Source organism: Chenopodium quinoa, unplaced genomic scaffold, assembly GCF_001683475.1.
Source record: "Chenopodium quinoa cultivar QQ74 unplaced genomic scaffold, ASM168347v1, whole genome shotgun sequence".
Classification (NCBI taxonomy): Eukaryota; Viridiplantae; Streptophyta; class Magnoliopsida; order Caryophyllales; family Amaranthaceae; genus Chenopodium; species Chenopodium quinoa.
Genome location: NW_018745650.1, coordinates 3,506,935 through 3,519,650, shown reverse-complemented (window position 1 = coordinate 3,519,650; position 12,716 = coordinate 3,506,935). Strand labels below are relative to the sequence as shown.

Below are 12,716 nucleotides of genomic sequence, written 5' to 3'. Positions count from 1 at the left end.
CAATTTAAGGTTGAAATTAGTTTTTCGCCTGTCCTCTAATTGTTACTCAATTTGTACCTACCAAAAAAGGGTTGTAGAATTCCCTTGGTCCAGGAATTTTCATATATTAGATGGTCGTGCATATTAATTTGTTTTCCTATGATATGAACGTTGGGCCTAGCAGGAAAGATACATTGTATCGATTATTGCCAAAATATCAATAATGTTCAATAATAATTATTATTTCCTCCGTTTTTTTAGATGCATCATTTACTAAAAAAAAGAAGTTTTAATTTAGATGTATCGCTTATAAACGTCTTATTTGTTCCATTCATTGTCGTAGCTCATTCATTCTTGTCACTTGTAATTGTTGTTTGAATATTTGTGTTATTTGCTAATCCAAATTGCTTTGGTATTTGGTTGAATATATAATTTGATAATAATATCCTAATTTAGTCGGATACTCCTATGAATTCGATGGATAATATGTTACGGAGTATAACTTGAAATGAATTGAAGCTGTAATATACACACTATCTAATTTTATAACCATTGTAAGTAGACATCAACTTGTGTTATTGGGAAACTTGTTACATTTGCTATGAATGAATGCATCATCTAGTGTAATTAGATGATTCCAAGATGCGAACATTGTATGTTGAACTTGATACATGTACTAATGAATGAAAAAAGCTAAGGCCCGTTCAACGACGGGCTATCATCGCCGATCTATAATGTTATGTCAAATAAAATGTTATGCATCCGAATCTGAGTACTGTTGAACATTGTGATGAGGTGCAGCATTCATATGGAGCTGATGACCAGCAAAAGAGTATCCACTGGGATAACCTAGCCCCGTGGATACCGGTGGAGGAACGGGGCGGTTGTTGTTGTTGATGGCAGATCGTTCGAGGGTTTGCACTTGACTCTTCAAGAACTTGACATAATGAATCGCTTCGTCTAACATCGAAGCAGTGTCCATTTTTGTACCACCAGGGACGAGTCTCTGCAGGATCCTTATCCTCTCGCTTATCCTCTCCCTCCTATGCCGAGCAGCTATACTCTGAGGGTCTTTCGAAATCCTAACGTTCCGCCTTTTCGGTGGCTTCACTGCTTCAGGGTCGATGTAGATCGGTTGCATAGCTGCTATCCTGAATATCATCTCTCGCATTGCAGCCATCGATGTTTGCTTCTGTGATGGCGATGATGATGTTCCGTTCTCATTGCTGTCATTGCTATAAGAAGGGAACAAACTCGGTAACAAAGAATTATTATTATTATTGTTGCTGTTGTTGTTGTTATTGTTGTTGGAGAATGATATAGTTGTTTGTGGATCACTTAAGAAAGCTGGTGAGTTAAAATGCTGAGGCAAGCTACCACCGCCGTTAAACGACATCATTGGAGTGTTGTCGTCGTAGGGGAGACTGCCGCCTCCTTCGTTCCCGGATGTTGCAGCGGGTTTATCCATGTGCATCGTCATAAGCATCATCTCAATTTGGTCATCTGGTGTGGACTTAAATAGGTCAATGTCCATCTCTATAATATTACCTCACAAACAAACTAACTTTTATAGTATATAAGGCTAAGTGTACGCTCTCTAGGGAATTGAGCTAGTAAAATTTAACGATTTATTGGCGAATGGCGAAAGCCGAAGCAAAAGCAGGGAATGGGGAAGGCAAAGTGAAGAGAGTGTAGACTGAGAGTTTGTATCAGAATTTTCAGTGAAGAAAGGAAGATAAGAGTGATATATAAAAAATAAAAAAAAAATATCACTCTGATTTTTTAGAACAGTATTCACTTAATAAGGAAAGTGGTATATATAAAGAAACCATTATTAAATTAAAATGTTACAAGTTGTAAATATTTTATAATATCTCTTGTTTAAATTTTATATTTTAATATATCTTGAAAATAATTGAATTATTTTTAATTAAATGCTCCCTCAGAAAAAAGCATTTACTTTTACATTATCACAAAGTTGTTGAGGGTGGAATTAATTTGTTTGTTTTTTTATCCTAAAAATTTAAATTAAAGATTTTATCTTATCTTGCTAGAATATATAATAGAGGTGGAATATTAATTTTTTTGATAAATTGAACTTGGAAAATAATATGATGGTGGTTAGCCCGCAAACTTGCTACCATAAGGGGAGTCAAGTGGAAATTTGGTGTGCTTAGTTTATAGCAAGAAGTTTACATAAAATTAAAAGTTGTGGGCCATACAAAATCTAATCTCATATCCTAAAATATTTGTTATTCAAATAATTGTAGCATAGTTACTCGTTTTATTAATTGCAACACTTTTATCATGCATCAAGTTTTAGGTTAGTGATTAGTCTGTTGAATGGATTTTAAGTTAATCCATAATGTATCTAAGGTTTGTTAAGAAATTAAAAAATACATATGAAAATGTGTGTTAAAAGTTTACGAAAGAGGACTAGTTTATTAATAATAAATAAAAGTCTAAATAGTAGAATTGAGAATCATGCGAGCATAGAGATATAATAGTAATTAAATGAACAAGAAAGCATATCTTAAAATGTAAATGAGGCGTTCAATTTAAAACAGTCGGTTTATTAAATTAAAAACAGTCGATTTAAAAAAGTGGAGCGAGGCGGAATAAAGGATGTGAGCATAAACTAATGTTTTTTTATCAGTTATACCACGAGTTTATGTCTGCACTGGGTTGCTCATGATCGAGAGTGATGGGCTTGTAAGAAATTAGTGTGCTCCAAATTTCAGAACAACTATCTGCTGCAGTAACATTTATTCTCATCATTGTTTGGAATCAAGCTACTTTTATTTGGGTACGTATGAGTTTTTAATGTAGTTTATTTTAGGAATACCATTCTATGAGTTGGAATTTATCTGCTACTGTCTTCAGCTATATTTTGACAGCTATGATGAGCTACATAGTACATACTATTTGTGCAATTGTGCATTCTACAGATAGTTTAGTCCGTTATAGTCTTGATGATGGTAGTGGCAGAGAAGACATGGAATCGAATCTTGTTTATATTATCAATCCGAAGGGTTAGTGGCTACTAGCTAGTGAAAATAATACGAGTTATTTATATATCAGTGTTATCTATAATGGACAGCTATGGCGAACTACAAGTTGTGCATCCATTGATGTCATCTTTAGTAGGGCATGAACGGTTATTCTAGTTTTATGTTTAAAATAATTAGATTGAATATCAATAATTAGCTTGAATATATTACTAAACAGTGTCTAACAGAAATTTTAGAGTGGGGTGATGAGTGAGTTATGGAAGGTTCTAAGAAACATTGTCATTTGTTTGAAAGATAGAGAGAAAAGTGTCAGTGAAATAGGAGTGTGTTCAAAAGAGATTTACATGTGTAGATTCTCAGCATAGTAAAAGTATGGAGATGAAGGTGGTTGGTTATTACTGTACTCCGTATGACTTAAGGTTGTGCGTTTGGTTGAGCATGGGTTGGATATCCAATCTAACCAGAATCATTTCCGAATCAAAAGTCCAATACTCAAAATTTGAAATATGAAGTACAAGTATTTGATATTTATGAGAATCTAGATAGGGAGTGTTTAACACCACCATCCAAAATTATCAAAACGGCCACCATTTCAAGCAAAGGGTCATTATTGCCCTTACAAAACCCTAACCCATTTTTCTCCTTTTTTTTTTCTCTCTCATCAAACACCCCAACCACCAACTTCATTCCACACAACCACCCCAACCACATAGCAGGCGGTAGAAGGCGGCGGCTGCGCGGTCAGGTTGGGCCGGTAGTAGGCGGAGGTAAGTAGGCGGAATGGCTGGAAATCCGAGGAAGGAAGTAAGTTTACTGGCGATTTTTTTCTTTTTTCTGTTTTTTGCTTTTTTTTTTTTTTTTTTTTTTTTTATAAATTTTGGAGGCTGGTAACCAGCGTTCAAAACCGGCTGCCCACCACCGTTAACAGGCGTTGAAAACCGGTTGACCGCAGCCAGTAACCGACGGTGAAAACCGACTGACCGTCGTGACCAACCGGTTTTGGTTGCCGATTACTAATGACAGTCAACCGGTTTTCAATACCGGCTAATAGCCACCAGTTACCAGCCATTGGTTATCCGATTTTAATTTTTTTAAAAAGTTATTATTATGGTTTTTATAGATCATAATAATTATAATTAATTATTTTGCAGTCGTGGTGGCAGTCCGGTATAGATGGTGGTGATTGACGCGATGGTTGTGTGTTATGGTGGTCGACGTGGTGGCATGGGTCGTACTGGTGTCGTGATTGGTGGTGGTTGACTTGATTGTTTTAGAAGTGGTGAAAAACTAAAGTTAGAGAAAGAAAATGGTAAAAAATATTAATAAGGGCAAGAAGGATGTCTCTTTGCTTGAAATGATGGCAGTTTAATAATTTTTTATGACGGTATTGAACATTTCACTCTAGGTATCCGAAATTCTTATAATCAAATTTACTAAATAACTGAATCAAAATGATATTTTTTTAGGAAAAATTGCGAGAAAGGTCCTTTTATGTGGTCGATTTTATGAGAAAGGTACTTTTTAAAAAAGGTGGCACAAAAGGTCATTTTATGGCGATTGGGTTGTGAGGAGAGTCCTTTGACCAAACTCTGGCATTGACCTCCATTTTCCGGCCAAAAAAAGTCACGTGCTGTGCACGTGACCACTAAAATCAGGCTTTTTTTTTTCCTTTTCTTTCCTCTTCATCTTCTTCCTCCCTTTCAATTCCACACCTCCATGAATGGCATTTGATGGCTGATTGTAAATTGCGGTGAGGAGCAGGGGTGTTGCGGTTTGGTGGTGGGCATGAGCAAGGCTACCGTAAATTGGAGATTAATTGGGATTAATTGATTGTTGTTGGTTGTAAATTGCAGTGAGGAGCAGGGGAGTTGCGGTTTGGTGGTGGGCATGAGCAGGGCTGCCGTAAATTGGAGATTAATTGGGATTAATTGATTGTTGTTGATTGTAAATTGTAGTGGCTGATGTTGTGGTGGCTAGATTTGGAGGTGATTGGAGGTGGAGTTGCGATGCAGGTGAGCTGTGGCTGGTGTTTAAATTGGAGCAGGGGAGCAGTGAAGGAAGTAGGGAGCCGGTGCGTGGCGAATTGAGTTGGGGCTGCAAGTGGCTGGTGGAGTGTGTTGTGGTTGCGACGGTGGTTATGGTGGTGGCGTGAGGATTTGTGGGGTTCAGTGCGTGGTGGGTGGGTTCGATTTGTGGTGGTGGTGCTACGATTTGTGTGTTGGCCCGAGGATTTGTGGTGGTGGTGTGAGGATTTGTGGTGGTGACCTGAGATTTGTATTCCTCTTCATCTTCTTCCTCCCTTTCAATGCCATTTATGGAGGTGTGGAATTGAAAGGGAGGAAGAAGATGAAGAGGAAAAAAAAGAAAAAAAAAAGGGCTGATTTTAGTGGTCACATGCACAGCATGTGACTTTTTTTGGCTGGAAAACGAAGTTAATGCCAGAGTTTGGTCAAAGGACCCTCCTCACAACCCAATCGCCATAAAAGGACCTTTTGTGCCACCTTTTTTTTAAAAGGAACTTTTTCACAAGGTTGACCACTTAAAAGGACCTTCCTCGCAATTTTTCCTTTTTGTTATTATAGTATTTTAAAATATATATCACCAATGAGATCTTGCACTACTTGTGAAGACTAATATCTTGTACATGAATATTGCTGGATATAAAATGTAAATATGAAGTCACAAGTAGGGCAAGACTTTACCATTAAAACTTTACCATTCAATTTTGATAAAAAAATAATTAAAAAAAATAAAAAAAAAATCAATAAAACATTGAAACTTTATTAAAGTTCCTAATACCTATAAAACCACCACTGCACCATCAAAACTTTAACCCTAGTCGGGGGGAGTTGAGGTGAAGGAAGAGGCCGGGGAGTGGTTGGAGTGGAGAGAGAAAACTGGTGTTTTGGGTTAGGGTTTCAATGCCACACACGATGACATGTTGGCGGTTGCAAACTGTTGACGGTGTTGGGGCAGGTGGTGCCTTAGTTAGTCAACGAGAAGGGCTGATGGGGAAGAATGGTGGGTGGCCGTGAATAATAGATGGGGAACGAGTTAGTTTTGGGTGTGGATGGAGGGTGGTGGTGTGGGTTAGTAATTTATTTAATGGGTAAGTTAGTAATTTAGGGGATTAGATTTAAATCAATAAGCCCAAAATCAAAAATGGTTAGCCGAAATATGTAAAATTGTCCCTCTTAAAAAGATTATTCTAGAATAAATGGGTAATAGTTAGGAGAGGCGCCAATAGCGAGCAAAAGCAAATTAAAGCAGGGTTATTAGATACCTTAGGAAAGCCTTGCAAAACCAAACGTGCAAGTTCCCCTACATGTGGCTCGTCCGTGATAACTTCTTAAATTTGCGTGAACTAGCGGACCAATCACTAAGTGAGAATGCTCCCTACAACATGAGCGAACCTTTTCACAACTTGTTAGGAATGGGTGCCACTATCCCAGCCCGACCTAGATCCATCTTCAATTGATCATGTCCTCTTCCCAACAGTTGTACTTTGTCTTAAGTCGTCTTTGGCTTTCCGAGAGAAAGTCATGTGCCCGTAGGTAAGCTCTATTTGGTCCGGAGCATTGTTCCCATAATGAATAGGTTAGCTCTAGGTTGTACACCGGTCCAAAATCGGACCGGACCGAAATTAGTTAGGACCGGGACCGAATTGACTTATTTTTGCAGACCAAAGACTGGACTTGAATCATCGGGTTCGGTTCCTGATATACGATATTAAAATATTTTGGGTTCCTGATATTTCTACTTCTCAGGAATTGATGTATCATATTTGAATCTAAAAAAATAAAATAACAATTACATAACCTATAAAGGTATGCTAAATAAACAAAAAAAAAAAGGGGGATTAAGATCTAACCAAAATTAGAAAAACAAATGGCATACATTTAAAAAAAATGAAGGCACCATTGAAGGTGGTCGAGCAAGAAATTCGATCGGCATCTGGGAGAGTGGAGTAGGGGAGGCGCAGCACTGCATGGGGCACAACGTTGTAGCAGGAGAAGGGGTGCGGCGTCGTAGGGAAGGATTGTTAGCAGGGCAAGGATGCAACAACAGAGAAGAAGAGGCAGCAGCACCGCATGAGGTTCTATTCTTGTGGTGCTTGATGGAATGATGGTGGGTTGGAGAATAAGAGATAATGATAGATGGAAATCTGAATTAGGTGTCGGGCAGCTATGACTTTGTTAGGGCTAGGGTTAGAAAACGTATATATATTTAGTTAAACCGGTTTTCCGGTCTAGACCTGATAGAGTATAAAACATAATCCGGGGCTTCAACCATCAGCTTAGGCTTTTGGTTGAGTTGGTCCTTTAACATGGTATTGGAGCCAACGTGACATAGAGGTCATGGGTTCGAATCTCATCCACCCTCCACCTTTAAGTGGAATATGTGCGCATGGATATAAAAAAGAATCAAGTAGAGGCCTATTTTAGGGCGGGTTTGACAAGGTTAAGTTCGTACCATCATCCCCGAACATCCAATCATGGTTCCAGACCACTATGGAGTTAGCAATATCTGTGATTGTGAATGGGGGTGTAACTTTCACAATCGTGAACGATTTACAAGTTCCTAAAACATGTTGCGACTCTTTTTCTCTAGCTTCTTTTCCTTGAAGCGCCGACATGCTTAAAAACATGACCCGCATGTAGGGCAAGGAAAAATTCCCTACACACGTCTTGTTAAAGGACCAACTTAGCCAAAAGTTTAAGCTGATGGTTGTGGCCCCGGATTATGTTTTATACTCTATCACGCTCCCTCACAGGAGAGTCCGTTGGGCTTGAAATGTGGATGCAGCATGGGCCCTCCTCATACCCAACACTTAATATACTTGTTTATCAACACACACATCAAATTAAACTTAAACCTGTTTAATCTACGTTGATTGGTTATTAATGCACAATTAAATCTAATACTTGTGATCACTTGAATAATCATCATATTAAACCTAAATCTAATTATTAATTATCTTATTAGGCGTGATTTCAATTACAAATTCCCTTTAAACCTGCAAGAAGGGGCGTGATCAAGCAATAACAATAATTCTTTGATAATCAAGCAACATATAATGAACTTCATAATCAACATAAAAACATCGTTAGTAGCAAGATCCTAGGCATGATACTAAACAGATTAATAAAAATCCTGGTATGTTACTAATAACAAAATCAAAGCGTTATCCTAAACATGATTTATATTCAAGAAAGTAATTAAATTACTTACTTTGATGCTTCGACCTTCTTGCTATAAAACAATACACACGTTAATAAACTTCAAGAAAGTAAAATCAATAAAGAAAATAATAAACTAATTTAATTAGGAATAGAAATATAGATTTGGGTCCAAACCCTCAGACTTATCAACATTTCACGTCGAGGTCAAAAACAACGTCGAGTATGGTTTGGAGTATTCGAATTATGCAAAGGAAGTATGGTGAATGATTGAGATGTGTCTAGGATGTGTTTAGGCTAAGAACATGGATTTTAGAATTCTGGGTTGGGATGATGATTGTTGTGATGGTTGTTGATGATAATTGATGGTGGTTGTTGATAATTGTTGATGGTTTTGAATTGGGGAAAATGACCTTTGTTTATAAGAGAAAAAGAGAGTCAAACGATTGAAAAAAGATCAAAAATCTGAAATGCAATAGAAATTCTCTGTCGCGGCGCGATGACCCCTGTCGCGTTGCGACAGGGCTGTCGCAGCGCGTTGAACCTGTCGTTGTGCGATGGTTATGAAGATAACAATTTTTCGTACGGAATTTGGTTTACGATGGGTTATCAATGCAAAATATATCCGCAAGTCTTCTGGGAAATTAAGGATTATCATAAGAATTGTATTTAATCTCAAACTCTTGATCTTTATATTTTTGGGAAAGATAGATTAGAACCTTCTAGGAGATTTTAGAAGTTCCTAGCTGGTTTAGGATTAGGAATATGACCATATGGGGCCTAAATAAAACATTTTGACTCCACATAATTATTGGGTCGTATTAAAGGTGAATCTAGGCTCGATTTGGGCTCAATTTAGTATTTTGGCCATATATCACTCGTTTAAGTCGGATTTGGACTTATAATATATCGTTGGAAAGCTCTTTTAAAGCATCATCTAATTAAACAATAATTGGACTGGGAAAATGGACCAAGATAATCAAATTGGACGCTTTTTTTAATTTGAGCACGAAATAAATGTTTTTAAGGATACGAAATAAATGTTTTTGGATTTAGAGAAACGAACTGAATGTTTTTGGATTTAAAGACACGAAATGTGTTGGGCACGAAATGAATATTTTAAGGTTAAAAAAATGGTCTAGGCTTATGGAAACTTTGCGTGACCCTTCAACTCTTTGTCGAACTCGTCAATCAAAACGTGAAAGACACTCATCAGTGGGTTTGATGTTTGGGGAGACACGATCAGGTGTCTACAACCTGAAAATTCCGGGTTTTACCCGGACCGGATTGGAAACCCGAAATCATTAATTTTTACGTACTAGGATCGGACTCATTGAGTCCACCGGTCTAGTTCCGGCCCGATCCAAACATGTCTGGTTCTGGTCGATTTTTAGGTGTGGTCGAGATTGTGTACACCCCTAGTTAGATCTATCTCTTTCTTTTAGAACCTATGCTCAAGAAGGTCTCCCAGTTCTTCGGATTCACATCGATCTTACATGAGACTCGGGCTATTTCCCACCAAGAGGCTGGCTTGGAAGCCATTTAATGAAAAAAGGTCACTAAATAGATTTTTTTTGTACCATTCTTTGGGGTCACTAGGAACTATGGTTAAAAAAAATCCCACCAAATAGAATTTCCAAATCTTGGAGGCCACCATGTAGAATTTCAAAAAAAAAAAAAAAAAAAAAAAAAAAAAAAAAAAAAAAAAAAAAAAAACTTCTTGCTTGATTAATGTTCAGAGTTTAATGATGGTTTATTTTGATGTTTAATTATGTTTACTCGTGTTTTTGGGGATTATATATATAGGCTGTATGTTGCATAAATTTCATATTATGCCTTTTTTTTAAAAGAAAACACCCCAATTTTAATTTACAAACCCTAAGTTAGGTAATTAAAATGCTATTGCTTAGATATTGAATTTTTAATGGAGTAGTATTGAAATTTAGTTGTTTTGAGCAAAAATCAACATATTTGATATTATACTACTGCATAATTAAACTACTGCATACTTTTTGTTTTTAATTAGGAATAAGGAATATTGAGTACCTATTAAAGGGAATTTAATAAACGGTTTATACTTAATTTTCAGATTATTATTGGAAGCTTTATAACATTTTTTTGTTGGTTAATATTGCTGGAAATTGTGAGTATATATGAATATTAATGTAGCTTATTGGTTCCCACTTGTAGGTTAATATGATGTAGGTGACTTTTTGTAATAGCGATGACTTTGAAATTGATCATATACTAAGTATGTACACGTACAAGAAAACTATGCTGCGTGTAATATCATATTAGGATTGGTTTTGGTTGTATCAAGCATGCAAAAGCATTCTTAGGTTGGTGTTAATTGTTTGGAATTGATTAAATAGAGGAAAATTTGCTAAAAATAATCAAATCTTTACTCGATTTTTCCAAAATAAGCAAACCTATTGATTAAGTTAGAATAAGTTGACTTTTAAGGGGTGTTTTCTTTAAATAGGTCAGTTAACCTACAACCTTCTCAACTGGTCAACTTTTAATTTTAATTTTCATTAAAAAAATTATTATTTCAATTAATTAAAAAAAAAACCCCTGCCACCCCCCACAGCCCCACCCCCTACCAGAGTACTGCTTCCGCGACCCCGCCGGCCGCCACCCTACACCCTACCAGAGCCAGAACTGCCACCGCTCCTTCTCCGCACCGGCGACCCCTTCCCACCACCGCCCATCTCTCCTTGTCCTTCCCCTAACGCAACCCGATTACATTCTCACTCCACAGCGCACAACAAAACAACAGCCCCTAAATTGCCACCAATGCTCAGCCAACGCTGCAGCAACCCCGACAACAACAACAATTAGACAATTGAAGCAACAATCGCCTCAATTTTAACCATAATTTGAGACCCAAATAGGCGCGGGCAAATATCTGTTTCGGGAACTCACCTCTAGCGAGCTCGCGACTTCTCGGTGTTTCCGTGCCTCTCTAATGAACTGTTAGCTGTTGCTCTTCATGATGGGGTATGGATCGCCAGCCGTTTGCGAGAGAAAGGGGAGTCGGTTAGTCTGTGAGACTGTGACATAAAGGAGGGGGGATTGAGGGAGAGATGTGTGGTGGTCGGGAAGGAGAAGGAGAGATGAGTGGTGGTGGTGGTATGGGGTGCGGGTGGGAGGAGGGGGAGCCGGTGGGGAAGTGGGCAGTGGCAGGGGAAGTTTTCAACGGTGGGGGGTAAGTTTTTTTTTTTAATTATTGAAACAATTAACATTAATAATTAATTAAAATTATAAAATGAACCAATCATGTTGTAACACGTGGCATTATCAACCAAACAACTGGTTAGCCCAAAAGCTAACCAGTCATTACTCATTTTCGGAAGATTCCTCTTAAAAGTCAACTTATTTTGAGTTAATCAAAAGGTTTGCTTATTTTGGAAAGACCAGACAAAGGTTTGCTTATTTTGGATAAATTTTCCTTGAATAAAATGGAACTATTGTATGGTGATTAATAATTGTTAGGATTTTTTAACATAAACAGACAAACCTTTGGCCGGTTCTCCCATATTTAATAAACCTATAAATCTGCCCATATTGGACAGAAGTTTATTATTTTTCGCCCATAATGGACTAAGTTTACAGGCAACCGGTTGGGAAGTTAATAAAATAAAATAAAATAAATTAAAAAAAAAAACTCAAACCCCCAATCCACTACCAGCCCCTCCTTCCCTGACCCACTGCCAGCCACCCCTCCTCCCTCCGTCTGACGGCGGCCGGCGCCCAACCCACCCCCGGCGCCGGCGACCCCACCCTCGAAGCCTAAACCACCTTGTAAAGCAGCCTCTAACTTTTCCACATTATTAATATATATCAACCTCAACAAACTCAGATTTTTCCCCGAGATTCTTGATCATTGCTGCTCCTTTCTCCCTGTATAATCAAATCAATCATTAGAATATATATATATATATATATATATATATATATATATATATATACATATATATATATACATATATATATATACATATATATATACATATATATATATACACACACACTTCAATCACAAACCCTAGAATTTAGGGAAAAATTTACCGATTTCGGCGGCCGACGACGATACGGAGTTCGGGAGAAAGCTTCGAAAGGGTGGGGGTTTCGAGGTGTACCCGCATTAATGGTGGGGGTTTCAGGGTGTATTGGCTTCAATGGCGGGGGTTTCGAGGTGTATCAGTTTCTTTGGTGGGGGTTTCGAAGGGTGTAGGGTGGGTGTTTTAGGGGGTTTCGGGTTCAAGGTTGGGTGTTTCAAGGGGTTTTGGGTTTTAGAGGTTGGGGTTTCAACAGGGTTTCCAGGAGCTGTCGGATTTGGTTACTTGTTGCTGGAATTTATGGTGGTGGAACGGAAGAGGAAAGAGAAAGGAAAGAGGAAAGAGAAGGGGAGGGGTGGTCAGAGAAGGGTGGGATGTCTGGGTGGGCTGCTGGAAATTTTGGAGGAGGTAGGAAAAAAAGGAAAAAAAAAAAACAAAAATGTTGTTTAAAAAAAATTTCAAAATTTAAAAATTAAAAAAAAAAA

At 37.7% G+C, this 12,716-nt stretch overlaps 1 protein-coding gene across 1 annotated transcript; it reads right to left on the bottom strand.

Annotated features, from left to right (window-relative positions):
* Positions 1-563: 563 nt before the first annotated feature.
* LOC110716936 (transcription factor HEC2-like) lies at positions 564-1,951 on the bottom strand. The gene has a single exon (XM_021895587.1). It carries the CDS (start codon positions 1,511-1,513, stop codon positions 734-736), a length of 780 nt encoding a protein of 259 aa, XP_021751279.1. The 5' UTR covers positions 1,514-1,951; the 3' UTR covers positions 564-733.
* Positions 1,952-12,716: the final 10,765 nt, after the last annotated feature.

What these genes read in the sequence shown, in the direction of transcription:
- LOC110716936 (XM_021895587.1), bottom strand. Translation starts at nt 1,513, where the DNA reads ATGGACATTGACCTATTTAAGTCCACACCAGATGACCAAATTGAGATG.